The following is a 27,727-nucleotide window of genomic DNA, read 5'->3' as shown; positions in this document are numbered from 1 at the left end:
TGTTTCAGTGAGGAGACAGTGACACTGAGCCAGGTCCTTGCTTGCTAGTTGCCACTCTTCGGGGGTGGGAATGGATGAGGATTTCTGAACCAACCGTCTTGTCTTCCCTTCTCTGCAGACTGCAGCTAACTAGCCCAGCAGGTCGTGCGACGTGACGATCTTGAGGCCGGGCGTCCCCTCCCCTGACGTGCCACACGACCTGGCCTGCCTCTGAGACTCCTGGGAGGTGGGAGTTGTAGTTTGCTGCGCTCACACCACCAGGAACTTTAGCGCCGGCAGACTACAACTCCCACAATGCAGTGCAGGCTGGCCAGCAGCATCGAGCTAGCCAATCGGCGGCCGCCGCGGCCGACATCTCTTAGCATTGCCGCCCATTGTGTAACCCAGGCCGCCGCGGCGCCACCTGACACAGGCTGGAAAAAAAAAAACAGACAGCCAGCGGCCGTTTTAAAGATAATGTAGGCGCCGGCCTGAGGGGAAATTTCCACCCTGCCCCCCGGCCCAGCCCGCCCCTGGTGACAACATATCTTTTTCAAAGAGCCAGAAGATATCCTCAGTAAGAGGTAATATGGTCACCAATTAAGAGCAGTAATGTGGTTAATTTATCAACATAATCATCTGTATGTTTACAAAATGAAATTTCTGGATCTTTGAATTACATACGTTGTCACCTAATAGTTTGATTCATGATTTTGCGGTGCTGCTGTTCACTATCATACACTATATGTGTTTTTTATGTTGTGTTTTACATTTCTTCAAATTGAATAAGGAGAGGAAAAAAAAACAATTGGACTTTTAACCTTTTCGCTGCCAGGCCCTGTGCTCCACTTTTAAATTCAGGTGGCCAGACCATTTTTGCAATTTTTCTGTTGCTTTTTTATTTTTCCCTTACAGCTTTCAGATTTTGTAAAAGACCCCCCCCCCTCCCCCAACCATATATTTTCTGAAGGCACATGACCAGTAGAATAAAAAGAAGGTGCTACTGATTTTTAGGGCCCCATGATATTTGTGCAAATGTTTATCAAAACAATATTTTTGCTAAAAATCATTACTAGCAGATACAAACAACGCATCTTACAAAATTACTGCTAAATTCTTATTAAATATAAAAGCTTAACCTGTATTGAGGTAATAAATAACAAATATTTGTAAATTTTAAATTATACCTTTTTGCGAAATAGTGAAATCGAACATACTGTACGCAAAACTGTAAATAACCAAATTTCTCAAAAAATCTGGAGATTTCCATTTTTCATTTACAGCTTTCAGAGTTTATAAAAGACTCCACAAACCATATATTTTCTGAAAGCACATAACCAGCAGAATACAAAAAAAAAGTGCTACTGATTTTGTAGGCCCCACAGTGGTTGTACAAATGTTTATCAAATCGCTATTGAAAAAAGCCACTAAAATCTTTATTAGCACACAACAAAATTCCTGCTAAATTCCTACTAAGGCCTTATTCACATGGGGTGTACTAAAGCGTATGCCCATGGAGGGCTGTATGGAGGGCCGTGTTTACCCGCACAGGGATGCACATGTGTTCTTTGCATCCCTGTGCAGGCAGTCCCATTCATGTCATATGGGATGCAGCGGCTGCAAGGACAGATCTGACACCCATGTGGGTGTAGGTGCATGGCTCCAAACGTAGACAGTGTGAGTTCAGGGACATGCACCCACATGGATGTCAAGTTGGGAGCAGTGTACATGCAGCCGCTGTGTCCCAATTGACATGAATGGGACTGCCTGCACAGGAATGCACAGAACACCTGTGGATTCCCATGCAACCACTGTGTCCCAATTGACATTGACGGGACTGCTTTCATGGGGATGCACGGAACACCTGTGCATCCCTGTGCAGCTAAACAGGGTCTCTCTGTAATATGCCCTGCATGAACGAGGCCTTGGGTCTTGTTTAGACTTGCAGTTGGGGGGGGGGCAACAAAAATGTGCTCTTGAGCTGCGTTTCTGCCACTGCCAAGTGTCCCTCCTTAAGGTGGAATGGGCAGCGGATGGGGGTGTTTACATGCTGCGGCTGCAATGCTTTGCTCTGAGCTCACAGCAAAGTTGCTTTCTTTTGTGCCCGCTGAACGCTACACATTCAAGTCAATGGGGGAGTGCTGCCAATGTCCTGCAACCGCGTGCAATACATGTGGTTTTGGCACATTTGTTGGCAAAAATGGGGTTAAAGCAGGCGGTGAGGAAGCAGTGCATCGCTTCCTCACTGCCTATCATTAGCGTCTGGAGCATGAACCTAATGTGGATCAAGCTTTAGAGGCAAGGGAGATTTAGATGCATGTTTAAATCTACCCTTAGGCCCCATCTACACGGGGTGGACTCTGCCAGGAGTCTGCTTGCTCAGTGGGGAATCTGTCTGCTGAATCCTGCTGGGCAAGCGGATGGCTGGTTCGTGCCTGCTCTGCTTATGCAGAGCAGACCCAGCCCACTTCCCCTCTATGGGCGGTCGGATGTAAATGGACTGCCTGTGCGTTTATACCTGACTGCCATCCGATTCGCTATATGGATGGGGAAGGGATCTCCATCCATCTGTTTCTAGCAGATCAGATTGGATGTAGGCAGGTGTAAATGGACATAAGTCTGTTTACATTCACCGCTTCATAGAGTATAATGGAGGGTCTGATCTGGTCCACCTAAAAAACTGATGGGTGATCCCCAATTGCTCTGCCCATGTGAAAGGGGCACACTTTTTTTTTTTTTATTTAATTTAATTTATTTTTTCAACAAACACAATTTTACTTTTAAATATTATGTTTTGTGGGGTGTGGGGGGCTTTGGAGAGACATTGGGGGTCTAAACAGACCACCTATGTATCTTTTTTGAGATGGAGAAAGGGACTGAAGACAGTCCCTTTCTCTGCAGCTTCATCTGTACTGTAGATGAATAGGAGTCTGTATACTCCTATTCATTCACAAACTGAAGCATGGTAAACACTGTTTACTATACTTCAGTGATGAATGAGCAGAAACGATTAGTACCAATCACTGTGTTCATTCAGGAAGGAAAGGGGGTTGGTAAACACATGTTTTACCAGCCCCCCCCCCTCCATCCTCAGTCATCGATCTCCTGGGCAGCAGCTGCAGCTGGCAAGAGGGGGTGAAGGGAAAGCCAGCAGAGCTGCATGGGGAGTTGCTGGTGGTCGGTGAGGAAGGGGGGGTACTGAAGGGGGTCCCAGCGGGGGGGATTATTTGAGAATTTTTCAAAATTGTTTGCGCTGTGGCTGGATGCAATTGCTGGCAGGAGAAGCAGCGGGGGGGGGGGCACAATTGTAACAAGCCCCAGGTGACCTGTGCTGGGGGGAGGAGGGGAGCGGCTGGTGCTGGGGGTGAGAAAGTTGCTGGGAGGATCAGTGGCAGAGGAAGGGAACAGGAAGGGGGTGGGGGCATTTTAGCAGCCAGTGCAGCAGAGGATGTGGAACGATATAGAGCAGTAGGTGACAGGCAGGAAGCCGTGGTGGGTGGGATCACATTTTAAATGAATAGATCTGATCAGCGGATTGTCTTCTGCTCATAGGAGCTATTGTTAAGTTCAGCAGAGTCTGCTGTACAGTTCTGTTTTAAGCCCCTTTCACACAACCGGACCAATCTGGTCTGCCTGTTCATTTTGACCCATTGTTCTCTATGGAGCAGTGTCCGCTGATACCCACCGGCATCTGATCTGGTCCGCTAAAAACAAACGAATGGGGGTACGTTCGCCATCCATTTGGGGGATCGGATGATAGTCGGATGAAAACAGACGGGGCAGTCTGTTTCCATCCGACCGCTCCATAGAGAACAGGGGTCTGTGTCCGTGTCCACTCTGCTATGCAAAACTGTCATCTGCCTGCTCAGCGTTCAGTCCTGCTTGACAGATTCCACTCCGTCTGAAGGGGACCATAAGCTCATGGTCACTGGAGTGACCATAAGCTTATAGCAGAAGGAGTACCGTCGGATCCATATACACTATATTGTCAAAAGTATTGGGACACCTGCCTTTACACTCATATGAATTTTCATGGCATCCCAGTCTTAATCTGGCCATACACCTATAGATTATCTGCATATTTTCTATGGTTAGATGCAAAAAGTGCAACAGATTTCTCCATGTATGCTAAACTGTGTGGATGGAGGAATCTCCCACTCCCGCTGGCTCTCAACCTAAACAATGCCTGCACCCAATCAGAATGTTCAGGTATTGTAAGAGCCAGCAGGGCCGACTAGCCAAAGGGCCGAAGCTTGGGCCAGTGGGAAGTTCTTCCATCCACACAGTTCAGCGTAAATGGAGGAATCTGTTCCACTTTTTCCATCTGACCATAGAAAATCTGCAGATAATCTATAGGTGTATGGCCAGTCTTAGTCTGTAGGGTTCAATATTGAGTTGGCCCACCCTTTGCAGCTATAAGAGCTTCAACTCTTCTGAAAAGGCTGTCCACAAGGTTTAGAAGTGTGTCTATGAGACCATTTTTCCAGAAGCGCATTTGTGAGGTCAGCCCACTGATGTTGGACAAAAAGGCCTGGCTTGCAGTCTCCACTCTAATTCATCCCAAAGGTGTTCAATTGGGTTGAGGTCAGGCCAGTCAAGTTCCTCCACCCCAAACTCGCTCATATACATCTTTATGGACCTTGCTTTGTGCACTAGTCCAAATTATTTGGTGGAGGGGGGATTATGGTGTGGGGTTGTTTTTCAGGGATTGGGCTTGTTCCCTTAGTTGCAGTGAAGGGAACTCTTAAGGCGTCATTATACCAAGACATTTTGGACAATTTCATGACTCCAACTTTGTGGGAACAGTTTGAAGAGGGCTCCTTCCTGTTCCAACATGACTGCACACCAGTGTACAAAGCAAGGTCCATAGATATGGATGAGCAAGTTCGGGGTGGAGGAATTTGACTGACCTGTATAGAGTCCTGACCTTAACCCGATAAAACTCCTTTGGGATAAATTAGAGCGGAGACTGCGAGCCAGGCCTTCTTGTCCAACATTGATGCCTGACCTCACAAAGGCGCTTCTGGAAGAATGGTCAAACATTCCCATAGACACACTCCTAAACCTTGTGGACAGCCTTCAGAAGAGTTTAAGCTGTTATAGCTGCAAAGGGTGGGCCAACTCAATATTGAACCCTATGGACTAAGACTGGGTTGCCATTAAAGTTCATGTGCTTGTAAAGGCAGGTGTCACAATACTTTTGACAATATGGTGTAACAAGTTACTGTATCTTTTTTTTTTTAATCCTCTAAGTACTTAATTCCGCAGTGCTGTTGTGTGGTCACATGACCTTTTCCTGTTCTTTGACATCTGCAGGGAAAGATCCTTGGAGTGTGTCTGGCCAGTCCTGGTTGGTGCTGTGCCAGTCACATGACTAAAAAAAAACAGTTTCATAAGAGCAATTCAAATTGGATTATAAATATCAAATTACTGTTTTACAGCTCCTAATATATTTTTATTGAACACCACTTGTCTATTTTATGTGCATTAATATGGTGTAAGCAGAGTCAGAGATGACTGACACTAGCTTTCATTTTGTTCAGACTGCATTTGCATCCAAGGCTTTTTTTTTTTTTACTTTACAGGTATTAGCAATTACATGTTATATTAAAACTAAGTGTTTTTGTGAGTTTCTTAGTGAATGTAATCAATCAGCATACTATAGCCCATCCCCATAGTGTTTAGCAATAAAAGGACTTGAGGGCCACATGCAGGGCCAGCGCTCCCACTAGGCAAACTAGTCAGCCACCTAGGGCGCACTGCCGTCTAGGGGCGCAGCCACAGCTGCTGGGTCCCCTCCAGAGGATCGGTTCCCCCCTAGTGGGTGGTGGCTGGTGCAGATTGTAGCGGGAGGTGGCTCCATATGGCTTGGTGCAGAGTCGCTGGGTGGAGAGAAGGAGCAGGCAGATCTTCCCCTTCTCCGGACTAAGCAAGTAGCGACCATACTGATGTCCAGCAGCCATGGGTGTCAGCTCTCTGCCCGCTCTGCCTCCCTCCCTTCCTGGGTGATGTGCAGCCATTGGAGGAGCAGGGCAGGCGGCATTGTGCATAGAGACAGCCAGGATGGATCCACCCAGGCCCAGACTGGCCACAGGACACACACTGGGCCGAGGCCGCCGGGCCACTTGTCCTGGAGGAGTGAGGAGCCAAAAGCAAAGCTGCTCCTACAGCTTATCCAGCCTCTCTGCGGCCAGCCGCCAGAGCCCGGGGGGAGAAACCGAATGATCAGCTGAACGGGGGAGGAGCTGGAGTAGGTCTCCCGTACGTGACTGGTGACACAGACTGCCACCCACTGCCTGACATGTGGAGGGAGCTGGAAAGAAGTGCCCCAAGGTAAGAACTTTGCCCCAAGGTGCTCAGTTTGAAGCTGTGGAGCTTGGTGTAAGTGGAGCTTTTTTAAGTGGGAGTTATAAACAAGAGTTAGAGTATACAAGTCTTGCTGTCTGCTGGTGTGTGTATTGCTGCTGTCTGCTGGTGTGTGTATTGCTGCTGTCTGTTGGTGTGTGTATTGCTGCTGTCTGTTGGTGTGTGTATTGCTGCTGTCTGTTGGTGTGTGTATTGCTGCTGTCTGTTGGTGTGTGTATTGCTGCTGTCTGTTGGTGTTCGCTGGGTTGCATTTTGGGGACTTTTCCTTTTAGTTTTTATCTTGCCTTTTGCTGTCACTTTTTAAATAGCTTTTCTTTTTTTTTTTTTTTTTTTGTTTCATCAGTCTATCAATTAAGGGTGTGGTTAATTTCTCCCAGGTGACTATTTAACTTGTTGTAGGACTCAGTTGAGCGTGCTCAGTTTGAAGCTGTGGAGCTTGGTGTAAGTGGAGCTTTTTTAAGTGGGAGTTATAAACAAGAGTTAGAGTATACAAGTCTTGCTGTCTGTTGGTGTGTGTATTGCTGCTGTCTGCTGGTGTGTGTATTGCTGCTGTCTGTTGGTGTGTGTATTGCTGCTGTCTGTTGGTGTGTGTATTGCTGCTGTCTGTTGGTGTGTGTATTGCTGCTGTCTGTTGGTGTGTGTATTGCTGCTGTCTGTTGGTGTGTGTATTGCTGCTGTCTGTTGGTGTTCGCTGGGTTGCATTTTGGGGACTTTTCCTTTTAGTTTTTATCTTGCCTTTTGCTGTCACTTTTTAAATAGCTTTTCTTTTTTTTTTTTTTTTTTTTTGTTTCATCAGTCTATCAATTAAGGGTGTGGTTAATTTCTCCCAGGTGACTATTTAACTTGTTGTAGGACTCAGTTGAGCGTGCTCAGTTTGAAGCTGTGGAGCTTGGTGTAAGTGGAGCTTTTTTAAGTGGGAGTTATAAACAAGAGTTAGAGTATACAAGTCTTGCTGTCTGCTGGTGTGTGTATTGCTGCTGTCTGCTGGTGTGTGTATTGCTGCTGTCTGTTGGTGTGTGTATTGCTGCTGTCTGTTGGTGTGTGTATTGCTGCTGTCTGTTGGTGTGTGTATTGCTGCTGTCTGTTGGTGTGTGTATTGCTGCTGTCTGTTGGTGTTCGCTGGGTTGCATTTTGGGGACTTTTCCTTTTAGTTTTTATCTTGCCTTTTGCTGTCACTTTTTAAATAGCTTTTCTTTTTTTTTTTTTTTTTTTGTTTCATCAGTCTATCAATTAAGGGTGTGGTTAATTTCTCCCAGGTGACTATTTAACTTGTTGTAGGACTCAGTTGAGCGTGCTCAGTTTGAAGCTGTGGAGCTTGGTGTAAGTGGAGCTTTTTTAAGTGGGAGTTATAAACAAGAGTTAGAGTATACAAGTCTTGCTGTCTGTTGGTGTGTGTATTGCTGCTGTCTGCTGGTGTGTGTATTGCTGCTGTCTGTTGGTGTGTGTATTGCTGCTGTCTGTTGGTGTGTGTATTGCTGCTGTCTGTTGGTGTGTGTATTGCTGCTGTCTGTTGGTGTGTGTATTGCTGCTGTCTGTTGGTGTTCGCTGGGTTGCATTTTGGGGACTTTTCCTTTTAGTTTTTATCTTGCCTTTTGCTGTCACTTTTTAAATAGCTTTTCTTTTTTTTTTTTTTTTTTTTGTTTCATCAGTCTATCAATTAAGGGTGTGGTTAATTTCTCCCAGGTGACTATTTAACTTGTTGTAGGACTCAGTTGAGCGTGCTCAGTTTGAAGCTGTGGAGCTTGGTGTAAGTGGAGCTTTTTTAAGTGGGAGTTATAAACAAGAGTTTAAAACAGGAGGTTACAACAGGGGTCATAGTACCTGTGTAGTGTGAGTATCTGAGTGTTGTCTGAGTAGTGTGTGTGGATCGTTAGTACTTGTGTATTGTGTACCTGTGTATTGTCTTGAGTATTAGTGCCAGGAAGCTAGTTGTTAGGTAATTTGGACAGGGTAAAATCCTCACTAAATTTAATAGGTACGATGCCCGGCGGGTGTGGAGAGGCGACTCTTTGTACATCTTGCCGCATGTATGCGTTCCTTGATCATCCGATCGAGGGCGAATACTGCTGTGCAAAATGTAAGCACATTGTTTCCCTGGAAGCCCAGGTTCTGAATCTGGGGAAGCAACTGTCAGCACTGAGAAGTCCCTCCATACTAAAGGTGAGCCAGGAACGTACACGGCAGGTGCCGGCAGGGGCCAGCACAGAGGCGGGTGGAGACAAAGAGGTGCAGGCACTAGCAAAGAGTAGATGGGTGACAGTCAGGAGGGGTAGAGGGGGAAGTGCCAGGGAGGCCGATCCAGGACTGGAGCATCCCAATAAGTACGCTCCATTGAGTGACATTGGTGTAACCAGTCAGGGACCAGCACTGCTGGAGTTGAGGGACTCTCCTAGCTGCCAGGGGAAGAACTCCTCCAGTGAGAGTGGGGGGGCAGCAAAGGGAAAGGAAAGACAGATTCTGGTGGTAGGGGACTCAATTCTTAGAAGGACAGAGAGGGCAATCTGTAACCAAGACCTGAAGCGCCGAACAGTATGTTGTCTACCGGGCGCTCGGGTTCGGCACATCACGGATCTTGTGGACAGATTACTGGCAGGGGCTGGGGAAGACCCGGCTGTCATGGTGCACGTTGGCACCAATGACAAAGTCAGAGGCAGATGGAGTGTCCTAAAGAACGATTTTAGGGACTTAGGAGCTAAATTGAGGAAAAGGACCTCCAAGGTAGTGTTCTCAGGAATACTACCGGTACATCGAGCCACACCAGAGAGGCAGAGGGAGATTAGGGAAGTAAACAAGTGGCTGAAGAGCTGGTGTAGTAAGGAGGGGTTTGGGTTCCTGGAGGACTGGGCCGACTTCTCAGTCGGTAACCGGTACTATAGAAGGGACGGACTGCACCTAAATGAGGAGGGTGCAGATCTGCTGGGAATGAAGATGGCCAAAAAGTTAGAGGGGTTTTTAAACTAGGCAATGGGGGGGAGGGTCCAGAGACAGTGATAGCCAGCGCGGAAGATATTCCAGAGGGTAGTATTGGGGGCATTAGTGGTAGGTTAACCAAAGCACAAAAACACAAGGTGAGTATAGTAGCAAGTCCAAGTTGCAATCTTGAAACACCCAATACGAGGACAATATGCGACCGGTCTAAACTATGTGGCATGTTCACCAATGCCAGGAGCCTGGCGGACAAGATGGGTGAACTAGAGATACTGTTGTACAAGGAGGATTTGGATTTTGTGGGAATTTCAGAGACCTGGTTCAACAGCTCTCATGATTGGCTGGCAAACATTCAAGGGTATACCCTATACCGCAAGGATAGAGAGGGTAAAAAAGGGGGAGGGGTATGCCTATATATCAAGAATAATGTACAAGTGAATGTGAGAGATGACATCACTGAGGGGGCTAGGGAGGAGGTGGAATCTTTATGGGTAGAGCTCCAAAGGGATGAAGCTAAGGGGAAAATAATACTGGGAGTATGCTATAGGCCCCCTAACCTGAGGGAGGAAGTGGAGACGGATCTCCTATCACAAATTGGATTAGCAGCAAGGATGGGAAGTGTTATCATAATGGGGGATTTTAATTATCCAGACATAGACTGGGCGGAGGGAACCGCGCATTCATTTAAGGCTCGCCAGTTCCTTAATGTCTTGCAGGACAATTTTATGGGTCAGATGGTAGACGCACCAACTAGAAATAAAACATTACTAGATCTACTGATTACCAACAATACAGACCTGATAACAGATGTGGAAATACGGGGCAATTTAGGTAACAGCGATCACAGGTCAATTAGTTTCAGTATAAATCACACAAATAGGAGACATGAAGGGAACACAAAGACACTGAATTTCAAAAGAGCCAACTTCCCTAAACTACAAACCTTGCTAAAAGGCATAAATTGGGATAAAATATTAGGAACAAAGAATACAGAGGAGAGATGGGTTTGCTTTAAGAGCATATTAAACAAGGGCATTAGCCAATGTATCCCATTGGGTAATAAATTTAAAAGAGCGAACAAACATCCTGGATGGCTTAACTCCAATGTAAAAATGCATATAAAAGCAAAGGAGAAGGCCTTCAAAAAATACAAGGTTGAGGGATCATCCATAGCATTCAGAATTTATAAAGAATGCAATAAGAAATGTAAGGGTGCAATTAGGATGGCTAAGATAGAACATGAAAGACACATAGCGGAGGAGAGCAAAAAAAATCCCAAGAAATTCTTTAAGTATGTAAACAGTAAAAAAGGGAGGACAGACCATATTGGCCCCATAAAGAATGAGGAAGGACATCTGGTTACAAAGGATGGGGAGATGGCAGAGGTATTGAATTTATTCTTCTCCTCAGTATTCACGAGTGAATCGGGGGGCTTCAGTAACCAAAACTGCAGTGTTTATCCTCATGACACAACACAGGAAGCACCTACATGGTTAACAGAGGACGGAATTAAAATTAGACTTGAGAAACTTAACATTAATAAATCACCGGGACCAGATGGCTTGCATCCGAGGGTACTTAGGGAACTCAGTCAGGTGATTGCCAGACCGTTGTTCCTAATTTTTACAGACAGTCTATTGACTGGAATGGTGCCAGCTGATTGGAGAAAAGCCAATGTAGCACCAATATTTAAAAAGGGCCCAAAAAACATCCCTGGGAATTACAGACCAGTTAGCCTAACATCAATAGTATGTAAACTCTTGGAGGGGATGATAAGGGACTATATACAAGATTTTAGTAATAAGAATGATATCATTAGCAGTAATCAGCATGGATTCATGAAGAATCGTTCTTGCCAAACCAATCTATTAACCTTCTATGAGGAGGTGAGTTGCCATCTAGATAAAGGAAGGCCCGTAGACGTGGTGTATCTGGATTTTGCAAAAGCATTTGACACAGTTCCCCATAAACGTTTACTGTACAAAATAAGGTGCGTTGGCATGGACCATAGGGTGAGTACATGGATTGAAAACTGGCTACAAGGGCGTGTTCAGAGGGTGGTGATAAATGGGGAGTACTCAGAATGGTCAGGGGTGGGTAGTGGGGTCCCCCAGGGTTCTGTGCTGGGACCAATCCTATTTAATTTGTTCATAAATGACCTGGAGGATGGGATAAACAGTTCCATCTCTGTATTTGCAGATGATACTAAGCTAAGCAGGGCAATAACTTCTCAGCAGGATGTGGAAATCTTGCAAAAAGACCTGAACAAATTAATGGGGTGGGCGACTACATGGCAAATGAGGTTCAATGTAGAAAAATGTAAAATAATGCATTTGGGTGTCAAAAATATGAATGCAATCTATACACTGGGGGGAGAACCTCTGGGGGAATCTAGGATGGAAAAGGACTTGGGGGTCCTAGTGGATGATAGGCTCAGCAACGGCATGCAATGCCAAGCTGCTGCTAATAAAGCAAACAGAATATTGGCATGCATTAAAAGGGGGATCAACTGCAGAGATAAAACGATAATTCTCCCGCTCTACAAGACTCTGGTCCGCCCGCACCTGGAGTATGCTGTCCAGTTCTGGGCACCAGTCCTCAGGAGGGACGTACTGGAAATGGAGCGAGTACAAAGAAGGGCAACAAAGCTAATAAAGGGTCTGGAGGATCTTAGTTATGAGGAAAGGTTGCGAGCACTGAACTTATTCTCTCTGGAGAAGAGACGCTTGAGAGGGGATATGATTTCAATTTACAAATACTGTACTGGTGACCCCACAATAGGGATAAAACTTTTTCGCAGAAGAGAGTTTAATAAGACTCGTGGCCACTCATTGCAATTAGAGGAAAAGAGGTTTAACCTTAAACTACGTAGAGGGTTCTTTACTGTAAGAGCGGCAAGGATGTGGAATTCCCTTCCACAGGCGGTGGTCTCAGCGGGGAGCATTGATAGCTTCAAGAAACTATTAGATAATCACCTGAATGACCGCAATATACAGGGATATGTAATGTAATACTGACACATAATCACACACATAGGTTGGACTTGATGGACTTGTGTCTTTTTTCAACCTCACCTACTATGTAACTATGTAACTTGTCAGGTGGTGGGAGAAGCGCTGGGGATGAAGGATTCCAGTCAGACCTTATCATTGGTGTGTGACCCCCTCCACTTGGCTGCACCCCCCCTCCTTTCCACCTGTCTCCATCCCTCCACCTGTCTCCATCCCTCCACCTGTCTCCATCCCCCCACCTGTCTCCATGCTTTCACCTGGCTCCATCCCTCCACCTGGCTGCCCCCTCTCCTGTCCACTTTGCTATATCCTCCCTCCACCTGGCTGCACCCCTATCTTCTGTCAACCTGGCTGCACCTCCCCTCTCCTGTCCACCTGGCTGCACCCCCTCTTCTGTCCACCTGACTCCATCCCTCCACCTGGCTGCACCCACCTGTCCACTTGCCTATATCCTCCCTCCACCTGGCTACATCCCCTCTCCTGTCCACCTAGCTGCACCCCTATCTCCTGTCCACCTGGCTGCACCTCCCCTCTCCCATCCACCTGGCTGCACCCCCTCTCCTGTCCACCAGACTCCATCCCTCCATCTGGCTGCATCCCCTCTCCTGTCCACCTGGCTATATCCTCCCTCCACTTGGCTACACCCCTCCTCCTGTCCGCCTGGCTCCATCCATCCACCTGGTTGCACCCCCCTCTCCTGTCCACCTGGCTGCACCCTCTCTCCTGTCCACCTGGCTCCATCCTTCCCCCACCTGGTTGCACCCCCCACTCCTGTCCACCTGACTCCATCCCTCCACCTGGCTGCACCCCCCTCTCCTGTCCTCCTCGCTCCATCCTTCCCCCACCTGGCTGCACCCCCTCTCCTGTCCACCTGGACCAGTTCTGGAGCTACAGTTATTAAATTAATTTAGATTTTTTTTGGGGGGGAGCGCAAGTAGCTGGTCACGCCTAGGGCACAAAATAGTCTAGGACTGACCCTGGCAGCTGCCTAGGGTGCACTGGTACCTAGGGTGCCAGGCCACTGGTGTTCCTACTCTCTCCTCTCTACAGCAAGCAACTAAGTCTCAACATCAGCAGGCAGCCGCCGCTCCATCCGCACATAGTGTCAGAGGCGAATCGACGGCTGTGTCTGTGTCCTGACTCCCGAATGAATGGAAGCAAACAAACATTCATTGATGGGCGCTGGTGAGGCTTCATTGATGGGCGCTGGTGAGGCTTCATTGATGGGCGCTGGTGAGGCTTCATTGATGGGCGCTGGTAAGGCTGCAATTGATGGGCGCTGGTGGGCTGCATTTGATGGGCACTTCATTAAAAAGGTGGGATATATATGGGCAGGGCAAAGGGAGTGGAGTCAGGGGTGGAGCCAATGGGGTACTGCAAAATGAGGTTTCGCCTAGGGTGTCAAAAATCCTTGCACCAGCCCTACCCACATGTGTAACTCTATACTCATGTGGGCTGCACAGATAAGAAAAAGGAGGAAATTAAAAGCTTAGAAGGCAACTGAATTTGAGCATGGTCCATAGAGGACACCAGGGGTTTAACATTAAAAAAAATGGGCTGGGGAGGCTGGAGTTCTGCTTTAATATTAATACATATGAATGTGTTTTTTTGTCAACAGTGGTTAATTGTTTAAATCCACATGTATCCAATGCGATAAAGATATCTGGAACTTCAGGCCCATATACTTTGAATTCCATTGTGAGATTCATGTGCCAAACAGGCACTCATGTGTTGAATGGATCTGACACTATTAAATGTAATCAGAATAGTCAGTGGGAACCTGCTCCCCCAAGATGCCTTGGTAAGTCATTTCATATAATATTTTGTACAAATAAAATGGATTTGTGTCTTTGAGTTATATGGAAAGTCGTTTGGTCTCTCCCCAATATGCATTTACCATAATACATATTTTACTTTATTATTAGTATTTGAAATAAAAAAAAAATTAAGTTTGTACTGCCAGTTCAAAACAATACTTAGTTAAATCCATATTGACCAATATCCAGCAAACCATGTCAAGAAGGTGATGTAATGAATAGATTTTTTTAAGCCTTCACAATAAGTATTTTTTTCCATATCTCGATTCAGAAATATAAACCGGTAGGAAGGTTTAATTCTTCCCTACTATCAAAAACAAAAAAAAAATGGCTGGAGATAGGCATCTCGTGTTTGAAACAAACTAGACCTTTGTGAATCTTTTGCAAAACTTTCCAGTCAGTCACAGCACTTCTGGTGACAGGCTGACTGCTTCACAGTTAGCAGTTGACATTTTGCTATACAAGGAATTGCCATTATGTGATAGCCAGTGGTAGGATTCCAGCTAGGTATAGTTGGCCAAAGTGCCAAGAAGTTGTAGGGAGTCACAGATGTAGGAAGGGAAGGACTGCACCAGAAGTTGTTTGAAGAAATCTATGTACTGGGAGAGCTCATTGCTTATGCTCTCCATGGTAGCTATGATGGGCCTACCAGGAAAGTTATGATGGTTTCTATGCACCTTCAGCAGATATTAAAAATAGGTGTGCTTGAATAAATCTCCTCCCTCTCCTTTACCACTTTGGTCTGATGCTTAAAACGTCAATTGTTTCTCCGGAATGCCAGCTTGACAAAGGGAGCAGAGCCCCTGAAAAACATAGCAGCCCGCCCCTCCATCTGATGTTGCTTGGACTCCTGTAAGCAGCACGAGTTACGACCGTAACTTAAGATGAGTCCCCCAGACCGGAAGGTGTCCAATGTTCTACTGGGGAAGAAGAAAGGCAAGAAGGCAAAGTGGCTATCTGATGAGGCTATACAAATAGCTGAACAAAGAAGGAAGGCAAAAGGCAAAGAAGAAAAGGGGAAAATAAAACCAACTAAATGCAGACTTCCAGAGGATAGCAAGAAAAGACAAAAAGACATCCTTAAACAATTATTACAAAGAATTAGAGGAAAACAACAGAATGGGAAAGACTAGGGAGCTTTTTAAGAAATTTGGAGATATCAAGGGAAAGTTTTGTGCAAAGATGGGTGCGATAATGAACAAAAATGGTAAGGACCTGACAGAAGCAAAAGAGATAAAATAGAGATGGCAAGAATACACAGAAGAACTGTACAAGAAAGACCTGAATGTCCCATATAACCACAATGATACAGTCACTGACCTTGAACCAGATATCCTGGAGAGTGAAGTCAAGTGGGCATTAGAAAGCATTGCTAAAAACAAAGCTAGTGGAAGTGATGGTATCCCAGCTGAGTTATTTAAAATCCTAAAAGATGATCCTGTTAAAGTGCTGCACTCAATATGCCAATAAATTTGGAAAACGCAACAATGGCCACAGGACTGGAAGAGGTCCATTTACATTCCGATACCAAAGAAGGGCAATGCCAAAGAATGTTCAAATTACCGTACAATCGCACTTATCTCACACGGTAGCAAGGTTATGCTGGAAGTTCTACAAGGTAGGCTTCAGCAGCATGTGACCCAAGAACTACCACAAGTACAAGCTGGATTTCGAAGAGGAACTAGAGATCAAATTGCCAACATTTGCTGGATCATGGAGAAAGCAAGGGAGTTCCAGAAGAATGTCTACTTCTGCTTTATTGACTACAGTAAAGCATTTGATTGTGTAGATCACAACAAGGTGCAGCATATACTGAAAGAAATAGGAATACCAGACCACCTCACCTGTCTTCTAAAAAACATGTATGCAAATCAAGAAGCAACAGTTAGATCAGGACATGGAACAACTGACTGGTTCAAAATTGGGAAAGGAGTGCGGCAAGGATGTATATTTGTTACCCTATTTATTTAACTTTTATGCAGAGAACATCATGCCAAATGCCAGGATCGACGAATCACAAGCCGGAATTAAGATCACAGGAAGAAAAATCAACAACCTGAGATATGCAGATGATACCACATAATGGCAGAAGATGAAGAAGAACTAAAGAGTCCCTTAATGAAGGTGAAAGAGGAGAGCGCAAAAGCTGGCCTGAAATTAAACATTAAGAAAATAAGTTTATGACAACCAGTCCCATCACTTATTAGCAAAAATAAGGAGAAGAAATAGAAACCATGACAGATTTTATCTTCCTAGGCTCCAAGATCATGGCAGACAGTGACTGTAGCAATGAAAGTAATGCCGCGTACACACGAGCGGACTTTTCGACCAGACTGGTCCGACGGACAATTCGACCATGTGTGGGCTTCATCGGACCTGCAGCGGACTTTTTCGGTCGAACATCTGACGGACTTTAGATTTGCAACATGTTTCAACTCTTTACGTCAGAACTCCGCCGGACCCAGTTCCTATCAAAAAGCCTGCTCGTCTGTACGCTAGTCCGACGGATGAAAACCGACGCTATTGGCTACTGTCTATCAACTTTCTTATTTTAGTCAGGTCGTATGTCATCACGTATGAATCCGTCTGACTTTGGTGTGATCGTGTGTAGGCAAGTCCATTTGTTCGGAAAGTCCATCGGAAGTCTGCCGAAAGTCCGTCGGATAGATTGTTGGACCAGCCCTGTTGAAAAGTCCGCTCGTGTGTACGCGGCATTAGAGACGCTTGCTTCTTGGGAGGAAAGCAATGGCAAACCTAGACAACATTATAAAAAGCAGAAACCTCACCCTACCGACCAAGTGCTGTATAGTCAAAGCTATGGTATTGCCAGTAGTATTCTATGGCTGTGAAAGTTGGACCATAAGGAAGGCTGAACTCCAAACAATTGATGCTTTATATCTATGGTGTTGGAGAAGCCTCTTGAAAGTCCCTTGGACGGCAATATCAAACTAGTCAATCCTGAAGGAAATCAACCCTGAATATTCACTGGAAGGACAGATCCTGAAGCTAAAACTCAAATACTTTGGCCACCTAATGTGAAGAAAGGATTCAATGGAAAAGACCCTGTTGCTGGGAAACATGGAAGGAAAAAGGAGAAAAGGAGGGAAGAAAACAAGATGGATAGATATCATATTCGAAACAATGAACATAAAGTTAAGCAAGCTCCTGGAGGCAGTGGAGGACAGAAAAGCCTGGCGTGCTAAAGTCCATGGACTTACAAAGAGTCAAACAGGACTAAATGACTAAACGACAACAAATTTAGTATTGTAATTAAGCAATGTGGAGTATTACATTTAGTTTTTAGAACCTCACTCTGTTGTATATAGTCTGTGTTGAGTGTGACCATCCCCACCCTTTCCTTTTTATAGCTGATGAAAGCTTGGGGAGCTGTCAGGATTGGTTGCAATCACTGGGTCATCATTTTTTTTTTCTTTCTGGCAGGTTGGCAGCCAGTGGGCATCATGACCGACAATGGATTTACAAGGAGGGACCTATTTTGCCATTTCAATTTTTTTAAAAATAAAGGGCCTTTTCAAAGTGTGGGTGTCTTTACTTCTAGATTGCAATTCTTCTTTTTTTTTTTCTTCTATGAATTGGTAGGGATATTATGTACCACATACCCATTTATGTAGGTGGACCGTGTATGAGGTTGTTTTTAAAGGAAGCTCCCAGTTAACGATAAGGGGATCCCCCCAGCAAGGTATCTACAAATGTCGAGGGTATGTGAAGGGCTGCACACTTGTTCCTACTCTTCTGGCCTGCCAGGATGTATTTTTGGATAAGGATTTGGTATGAAATCTGGGGGGGACTTTGTGACCCTGTATGTTTCATGGATGGGCGTGCAGCCAGGCGTAGAAGGTTCCCCACTGTCAGAATACAATAGCTCAGCGAGACTGATTCCCCCATCCACATTGAATGTGTAGACTGGGAAATTGAGGCATTGTCTTTCTTTCAACCCACTGGTTTAATAAAAAAAAATGCATAATGTACTGTGTATGCTGCTAAGGATTTTGTATGGGTTTTCTAAGCACCTCACGTGTTTTTTTTTTTGTGTTTTTTTTTGCATGAGGTACGCCCTTCTATACCAGACTCAAAGGTTCTGGTATGCAGTTTGGGGACAACTCTGCACATTTTTTTTATATTTTTGCTGTATGATGTGCTATAGCACATCATACAGCAAAGAGATACAACTCCTTTAGAGGCCCTAAGGCAGTGTTTCTCAACTCCAGTCCTCAAGGCGCCCCAACAGGTCATGTTTTCAGGATTTCTATTATCTTGCACAGGTGATTTGATCAGTTTCACTTCCTTAGTAATTACCACAGCCGATTCATCTGAGGGAAATCCTGAAAACATGACCTGTTGGGACGCCTTGAGGACTGGAGTTGAGAAACACTGCCCTAAGGTATGTACATTAAGTTAAAGGAATTGAGCATTTTTAATGTTCCATTTTAAATAATTTAAAAAATCAGTGCTCCTGGCCAAATGGAATTTTAAAAACTCTTTTTTAAAACTTTTTTTGGATTGATACATGTGCCCAGCCCCTATGCTATTTTTGACACCCCCTTGCTTATTTGTCTAGAAAATGAGAAGTTTTAATTTGACAGTTTCGGCTCTTATTGGGGTTCGGCATCCAAACGTCGACGTTTGTCGAACCTTGTTTGAACCGAACCCAGGGGAGTTTGACTCATCACTATTTTGCCATAATATACCATTATGCCATGTAAAATATGACTAGTGCTCCTGTGCTCAGCCTTAGTTCTGCTTTAACTCCACAGATTTATTAAAATTCAGCATCTGGCACTATAGTGATCTCTTAAGTTAAAATTGCAAATAAACTAGATTCAATTGTTCCACTCCTATAATGATGAAACGTATTTTATTTTTGAGGAGGTTGTTGGAAATGTTTGGGTTTTTTTTGTCATAGTTTAAGGAAATTTGTATTATAACACATTTCATGTTTTCATATTGGAATATTTCCTTAATTGATGTTAGTGTTTTTTGTGAAACAAATCCTGTTTTTTTAGTTTTATCAAAATAAACTAAATTTTTACAACTTTAATGTTCCTATTATTCTTTTTACAATATTTACTGTCTAAAATCCTACTAAATTTCTCCCACTTTGGTAAAATAACATATTTGCTTCTATTATAACTAAATTATCATTTTCTTTCAGGTGTTTGCATGTATGTTCCTGACATCGATTTTGCTGAACCGGTAGAACCTACAAAAGAGAATTTTTTTGTGCAAGGCACAACACTCCAGTTCAAGTGCAAGAAAGGTTATGATCCTGTACCAGATGCAAATAATGTTCTAACGTGCTTAGGGAGAACATGGACTCTATATAAAACATTTTGTACACGTACGTATTTGTGGAATACTTGGCACCTAGTCCTCAGTATGAAAATGTATAACACTCCTGTATTTAGAATCCATTTCAGAATTTTAACTCCAAGCATGTATCTCGTATCTGCGTGATTCAATTCAGAGCACTACATGCAATTTCTGTCTGCTGCCTCATTTCTCTGATATCTGTATGAGTCACTTCTGACAAGTTTTCCTGATACCAAGGGATAAAAAGGTGATAGGAGGGAGATCCAGCACACAGCTTGCGAATGACATCCTCAGCTCTTGTTCTGTGTGCTGTGTGAAGGGGAGTGCGTCCCTTCCCTCCAGTCAGTTCTCACTGAGCTTTGCAGAGTGTTACTTCAGCTCCATACCCCCTGCTTTCTGGAAGCTCAGACAAGCTGTATACATTTTGGATTTTGAATGGCTGTAGATAAAATATGACTGCAGATAAACAAGTGCAACTTATATAGGGAGATTTGTTTCATCTCTGTGTTTCACCTTAGCCCAGTCACTTCAGTGTGTATATGTATAGGTTTACAACCACTTTATTGTTGCCAGCCAAAAAAAAAGTCCTGGGTGCACCCCAAAGATCTGCCTTGATAATGGTGGGCGTATGTGTGCAGGCATATACAATATATATACATATATAAACACACGCGTAGGACACCATGATAAAGACGTTGATAATATATGAATCATACAGTATAAATGATCTAATATTGAGGCCTCATTTTTGTCTCAATTTAGATAGTGATAAATCACTTATAGAGATGCTGTCACTTTGCGCAGTGTCTATGGGCAAGCTGGAGAGCCGCCTTGCTTATCTGTTAAGCGAAGTGTAAAATCAGACCACATTTCTTGATATATGTCAGGGATAAGAAGACAGGGGTTGGAAGATCAACGAGGGTAAGTGTAAGTGAATAGGAAATATTATTAGTTAGTTGTACAGTTCAGTACACTTTTTTGAAGATCCAACCCCACAATTCCTTCTGATGCTGCTTCATTAATTGGACATAGGATCCCTACCCATCTCTATCATGGATACAGTGGCAGTGGTTATTCTTAAACCCTGACGTGCTCATCATATTGTATGATTTGCTTATTGAATGAAGATTCTGGCTTTGGTTCATGCTGATTAGTCGGGATTCATGCTAGGTAGTAGTACAGACATCAACATCCACAGACTAATTACCCATATGGATATTGCCAGTTCAGGCCACCTGAGGTTGATGGTTTCCCTGGATGCTTAAAATTGCATTTGATTTAGTGGAATGGGAATACCTCTGGGCAGTCTTTCAGAAGCCTAGAACCTCTAGCTTTTCAGATGAGAGCTAAAGCTGCGGTGAAGCGCATCAGAGTTGGTCTGCTAGAAGAAAAACTATCCTTATATTCAGATGACCTTCTTTATGCATTCAGCTATACGATTAATACACGTTTAATTTCTTTTCCGGTGTTAAGATTAACTGGGATTAGTATTCCCGCTTACCCCTTCATATTCCAGCACAGAAACAAACAAACCTTTTCGATGGTTTGATATCAAGGAGTGAGGGTTGCTAAAGATGACACTAGTTATCTGGAACTTAGTTTTCACCCCTTAAAAGGCACACTTAGTTATGTGGTCTTTTGGTGGCCATTACCTCCATCAGGCAGAGTTGGCAGCTATTGTATGAAGCCTTTTCTTATCTTATATAGAGATAAGATGATTCTGTGACTAAATCTCCCCCCCACCCCTTCCTCCCCAACGTGGTCTCTTCATTTCACATCAGTGCAAAATGTATTCTCCCCCCTTCTGTATGGCCTGCCCTGAAGCATGCCAAGGAGTTTCACTCCACTGCCAGGATATAGTCAGAGCAGTCAGCATCTAACTAGCATCAACATCTTCCTTCAGAAAAACTGTCTACTCCATGAAGGTCCCAAACAGGGACATCCTGCTTCCTTTTCCACAATTGCTAGGTGGCTCAGGAAGCTCATTTGCAGAGCTTATGCTCTTAAGGACAGGGTTCCTCTCTTCTCCCCTATCAGGGCCCATTCCACCAGATCTGTCAGTGATTTTGGACTATTTTAGCATCAAGCATCCATTTCACAGGTTTGCAAAGTCACCAACTGAATTTCTGTTCATGCCTTTTCAAAAATGTTCTGGGTGTATTGCCAGGCCTCTTATAATGTAAATTTTGGCCACAAAGTGCTTCAAGCTGTACTGCCTATTTGGGCATGTAAATTCCATATTTTGGAGTACAGTACAGGATACAGGTCCTTCTCTTCTTTCCTCTGTCTTTTTATTGCTTACTAAAAAAGCTGCAGTTCAAGAGGAGGATTACAGTACCAGGAACGGACTCCCACCAGCCATGTACTACTCCCAAGGATTCTGGGGATTGAAAACCATCTGTTAAGGGTTGACGTATGTCTTTCTCTACATCAATGCCTCCAAAGGTGCAAGAATCCTCCTCCCTTTCCCTCTCCTCTTGTGTCTTCTGTGGCATAGGAAGAATGGTGACTGCATAAAGCGGGCCTTGAGAGGAAAGGAAATCCTCCTCTTCCTCCCACTGCTCTGCCTCAAGTGCCCTGTCCATAATGCCATGCAGAGTCTGCTCCAGCAGGAACACAACAGGGATTGTGTCACTGGTGCATGCATTGTCATGGCTCACCATCCTTGTGGCCTCCTCAAATGGTGACAGTACAGTATCAGCAACCATTGGCGTGGGGAAAAAAAACAGCTGGCCTGAGCCTCTCCTTGTGCCATACTCACACAGGTACTGATTGACAGCCCTCTGCTGCATGTGCAGCAGCTGCACTATTGCCAAAGTCGAATTCCACCTGGTGGGCATGTCACAAATCAGGCGGTTTATGGGCAGGTTGAATTCCCGCTGAAAATCAGCCAACCGAGCACTGGCTGTGTATGACTGCCTGAAATGGCTACAGACTCTTCTGGCCTGCTTTAACAGCCCAACCCTAGGTACCTATTTAAAAAATGCTGCATCACCAAATTGAGGACATGTGCCAGGAAACTTTGTGTCAACTTTGCCAGTCTAAGGGCAGACAGGAGGTTTATGCCATTATCGCATACCACCATTCCTGGCTCCAACTGGCATGGCAGGGAACCATCTCTGGGCCTGCCCCTGCAGAACTGCAAGAATCTCTGCTCCGGTGTGGCTCCTGTCCCCTAGACAGGCCAGCTGAAGCACTGCATGGCAATTTTAGCCTGACCCATTGAATATCCCCTTGGGGGTACTTGTGGTTCATGGGACAATTCAGCAGAGGAGGGCATGGAGGAGGAGGGAGGGGGTGGAGCTGACAAATCTCACATTATCGCCACTAGCTGTATGGAGATGTGGTGGCACAAGCTGCAGCACTGAGCCCTGTCCTGTATCCTTCTGAGTTGAAAGCAGAGTTACCCAGTGTGCTGTGAAGGAAATATATCGTCCCTGACAATGCTTGCTGGGCCACACGTCAGCAGTAATGTGGACCTTGTGGCTGACTGCCCTGCCCAACAATGCCACAACATTGCCTTCCACGTGATGGTAGAGAGCTGGAATAGCCTTACGTGAAAAGAAATAGCGACTGGGTACCTGCCATTGTGGTACAGCACATTTTGCAAATTCACGGAAGGGGACAGAAACCACCAGATGCAAAGGCAGGAGTTGTAAAGCCAGCAGCTTTGACAAGCTTGAATTTAGATGCTGGGCATGTGGGTGGCAGTGACTGTATTTTTTTTCTCTGCAGCAGATGGGGCAGAGAAATTTTCCCGCTATAGTCTATAGCTGGTGGTGTGCTACTGGCAGATGTGCTGCAAGGACCTGTGACACCCTTCACTAAACCATCATCCCTGTCAGTGGAGGCTGCTGAGAGGTCATGAGGTATAGCAGGGGTAGACTGGAAAGGTGAGGAGGAGCAGAATTGCATTCCTTTTTGTGTGGCTTTCAGGTGCTCTTGCCAACAGGTTGAGTGGTGGGAGGTTAAATGCCTTGTCAAGCATGTGGTACCCAAATGGCTGTTTTTTGCCATGCTTGATCTGCTTGAGGCAAAGTTGCAACAATGCGATTGGCTGCATATGTGCTAAAAAAAAAAAAAAGGCCCAGCCAGCCGAGCTGTGGGAAGTGGGCCGGGAGATAACATCTCCACAATCTGGTGTAATAGGGTGGCTGCTCTCTACTCTTCCATGAAGGCTGCCTCTTTGGGGTTGTGCCTTACCCTCACTTTCCTCCTCTGCTCTTTCCGGCACCCAAGTTGTGTCAGTGACCTCATCATCATTATCATCCCCTCCATCCTCATCACTGGAGCCAACATTCTGCAAATTCATGGAAGGGGGCAGAATCCACCAGATGGAAAGGCAGAAGTTTTAGAGCCAGCAGCTTTGACAAGCTTGCATTTAGACACTGAGCATGTGGGTGTCAGTGACTGTATTTTTTTTTTTCGCTGCAGCAGATGGGGCAGAGAAATTTGCCGGCTATAGTCTACAGATGGTGGTGTGCTACTGGCAGACATGCTGCAAGGACCTTGGACACCCTGCACTATACCATCATCCCTGTCAGTGAAGGCTGCTGAGACATCATAAAGTATAGCAGGTGTAGAGGAGGAGCAAAATTGCGTCCCTTTTGTGTGGCTTTCAGGTAGTCTTGCCAATGAGTGGTGGGAGGTTAAATGCCTTGTTAAGCATGTGGTTCCCAAATGGCCAGTGTTTTTGCCACGCTTGAGGCAAAGTTTGCAAATTGCAACAGTGCGATCGGCTACACATGTGCTAAAAAAGGGGCAAACAGTTGAGCTGTGGGAAGTGGGCCGGGAGATAACAGCTTCACAATCTGGAATAGGGTGGCTGCTCTCTACTCTTCAAAGTGTGAGGTGAATCCGCGCAATGGGTATGGGTACTGCTGAGATATAGAGCTCTACCATGATGGCTACCTCTTTGGGGTTTTGCCTCACCCTCACTATACTCCTCTGCTCTATCCAGCACCTAAGTTGCATCAGTGACCTCATCATCATTATCATCATCCTCTCCATCCTCATTATTACGGGAGACAACTTGGCAATATGCTGCGGCTGGGAGAACATTTTGTTGTTTACCAGTGTTCTCCCCTCTCCGTAGGCTCATGTTCCTACCTTCCTCAACCTGAGAACCAAGATCTGAATCAAGTAATGGCCGTGCATCGTCAAGGAGCAAGTGATTGATGCTGTGTTCAAAAAACTCAGCTGACTCCTCCATGCCTGATGATGGGGCTATGGCTGGAGTAGCTGTGGATAAGGAGGCCGAATAAGCCACTCTGGCAGCTGCAGTGGACTGCGCACTAGCCTCTGCTTGGGTGATGGAGAATGGGGAGGATGATGATGGTTTAGTAAGCCAGTCCACCACCTCCTCTGCATGCTGTGACTGGATGGCACGGACAACATCACTAAACAGAGAATCCTCGACCTGAACTGCTCGTCCAACTTTTTTATGAACCTCATTTAGTACCAATTATGAACCTCATTTAGTACAGCGCTGCTGAAAAAATTCCAGTGCATAAATAACAGTGAAACATACACAAATTGAAATGAGACAAATATGCTCACTCAATAAATAAATATAAATGTTCCAATTCTAGTAATGTCTATGTCAGTGATCTGCAGCAGAGATGACCAGATCTGTGTGGCTACAAATAGAAGCTGAGACCAGGCTGTATATATATATATATATATATATATATATATATATATATATATATATACAAATAAATAAAATAAAAAGTCGCGCTAAACAATGAGATTTGCAAAAATATAAACCAAACAAATATTGCGTGAATAACAAACCAATAATTACTGATATATATTGGTATCTACAGATGACAGTAGGTGTATTGAATAACCCATAACGTGATTAAATAGCAACTGTGAGAGTGAATATATTGTGATGATATAAATTCCGTCCATGTAAAACAGTCTGTATGAATAAACGTCACATAATCAAAATAAATTCCAATGGAAGGTGAACCCACAGTGATGAGTGGTGAGCGTTCAAATTGAAGTGACTAATAAAAAGTGAAAATCTCCTCCACTGTTAAAAAGCACTGCCGCTTACCAGAACGTGTTGGTCCCTTATTACAGGGGACCACACAAGACGAGTGGCTGCAACCCCAGCCCGGGATATCTCTGACAAGCCCTGGTCTCCAAGGTGTCAGCAAAGGAGGTCAGCAGACAGGATCAGCAGGAACCAGTAATGCCAAAAAAACAAAAATACTCCACATAGTATGAACCTGTTTACATTTATTGAAGTATAAAAAACAGGTGGCAACTTACATAAAAAGAAGGGTAAAACGCATGTAAAAGAATTAGCCAGCCGGCCTGTACAAAGCCCGTATGCTTCTGGGACTCAGCGGTGAGGTCAGGGCGTAGCTCCTCCTCCAAGGAGCTATGCCCTGACCTCACCGCTGAGTGACTATAACACTTATTGTCGCAGCTTTTTTCATAGTTTTTTTAGGTTTTTTATTCATAGCGCAGTATTTTTCATTTAATTAATATATATATTTATATATACAGTCAGGTCCATAAATATTGGGACATCGACACAATTCTAATCTTTTTTGGCTCTATACACCACCACAATGGATTTGAAATGAAGCAAACAAGATGTGCTTTAACTGCAGACTGTCAGCTTTAATTTGAGGGTATTTACATCCAAATCAGGTGAACAGTGTAGGAATTACAACAGTTTGTATATGTGCCTCCCACTTTTTAAGGGACCAAAAGTAATGGGACAATTGGCTGCTCAGCTGCTCCATGGCCAGGTGTGTGTTATTCCCTCTTTATCCCATTTACAAGGAGCAGATAAAAGGTCCAGAGTTCATTTCAAGTGTGCTATTTGCATTTGGAATCTGTTGCTGTCAACTCTCAATATAAGATCCAAAGAGCTGTCACTATCAGTGAAGCAAGCCATCATTAGGCTGAAAAACAAAACAAACCCATCAGAGAGATAGAAAAAACATTAGGTGTGGCCAAATCAACTGTTTGGAACATCCTTAAAAAGAAAGAATGCACTGGTGAGCTTAGCAACACCAAAAGACCCAGAAGACCATGGAAAACAACTGTGGTGGATGACCAAAGAATTCTTTCCCTGGTGAAGAAAACACCCTTCACAACAGTTGGCCAGATCAAGAACACTCTCCAGGAGGTAGGTGTATGTGTGTCAAAGTCAACAATCAAGAGAAGACTTCACCAGAGTGAATACAGAGGGTTCACCACAAGATGTAAACCATTGGTGAGCCTCAAAAACAGGAAGGCCAGATTAGAGTTTGCCAAACAACTAAAAAAAGCCTTCACAATTCTGGAACAACATTCTATGGACAGATGAGACCAAGATCAACTTGAACCAGAGTTATGGGAAGAGAAGAGTATGGAGAAGGAAAGGAATTGCTCAGGATCCAACGCATACCACCTCATCAGTGAAGGATGGTGGTGGTAGTGTCATGGCGTGGGCATGTATGGCTGCCAGTGGAACTGGTTCTCTTGTATTTATTGATGATGTGACTGCTGACAAAAGCAGCAGGATGAATTCTGAAGTTTTTCGGGCAATATTATCTGCTCATATTCAGCAAAATGCTTCAGAACTCATTGGACGGCGCTTCACAGTGCAGATGGACAATGACCCGAAGCATACTGTGAAAGCAACCAAAGAGTTTTTTAAGGGAAAGAAGTGGAATGCTATGCAATGGCCAAGTCAGTCACCTGACCTGAATCCGATTGAGCATGCATTTCACTTGCTGAAGACAAAACTGAAGGGAAAATGCCCCAAGAACAAGCAGGAACTGAAGACAGTTGCAGTAGAGGCCTGGCAGAGCATCACCAGGGATGAAACCCAGTGTCTGGTGATGTCTATGCGTTCCAGACTTCAGGCTGTAACTGACTGCAAAGGATTTGCAACCAAGTATTAAAAAGTGAAAGTTTGATGGATGATTGGTAATCTGTCCCATTACTTTTGGTCCCTTAAAAAGTGGGAGGCACATATACAAACTGTTGTAATTCCTACACCTTTTACCTGATTTGGATGTAAATACTATCAAATTAAAGCTGAAAGTCTGCAGTTAAAGCACATCTTGTCTGTTTCATTTCAAATCCATTGTGGTGGTGTATAGAGCCAAAAAGATTAGAATTGTCGATGTCCCAATATTTATGGACCTGACTGTATATATAGTAAAGTAAATTTATTAGCAATAAAACAAAAGACATCCACATGCCAGAAAGCAGGAAAGTAGTGAAGATACAAGTGAACTACAAGAATATAAATGAATATGCCAAAGTAACAAAAAACCTAAC

The 27,727-nt window shown here is 44.5% G+C and overlaps 1 protein-coding gene across 3 annotated transcripts in view; it reads left to right on the top strand.

Moving 5' to 3' along the window:
* Positions 1-27,727, top strand: part of LOC141128474 (C4b-binding protein alpha chain-like) — a 448,459-nt gene that overhangs the window by 269,591 nt on the left and 151,141 nt on the right. For all 3 annotated transcript variants that reach the window (XM_073615780.1, XM_073615778.1, XM_073615779.1), the window contains exons 11-12: positions 13,903-14,085; positions 19,275-19,460. In XM_073615780.1, coding sequence (XP_073471881.1) covers positions 13,903-14,085; positions 19,275-19,460 — 369 coding nt within the window. The remainder of the gene's footprint in view (positions 1-13,902; positions 14,086-19,274; positions 19,461-27,727) is intronic.

This window comes from Aquarana catesbeiana, linkage group LG02, assembly GCF_042186555.1.
Source record: "Aquarana catesbeiana isolate 2022-GZ linkage group LG02, ASM4218655v1, whole genome shotgun sequence".
Taxonomy (NCBI): domain Eukaryota; kingdom Metazoa; phylum Chordata; class Amphibia; order Anura; family Ranidae; genus Aquarana; species Aquarana catesbeiana.
The sequence above is the reverse complement of the archived record's forward strand: the minus strand, read 5'-3'. Positions and strand labels throughout refer to the sequence as shown.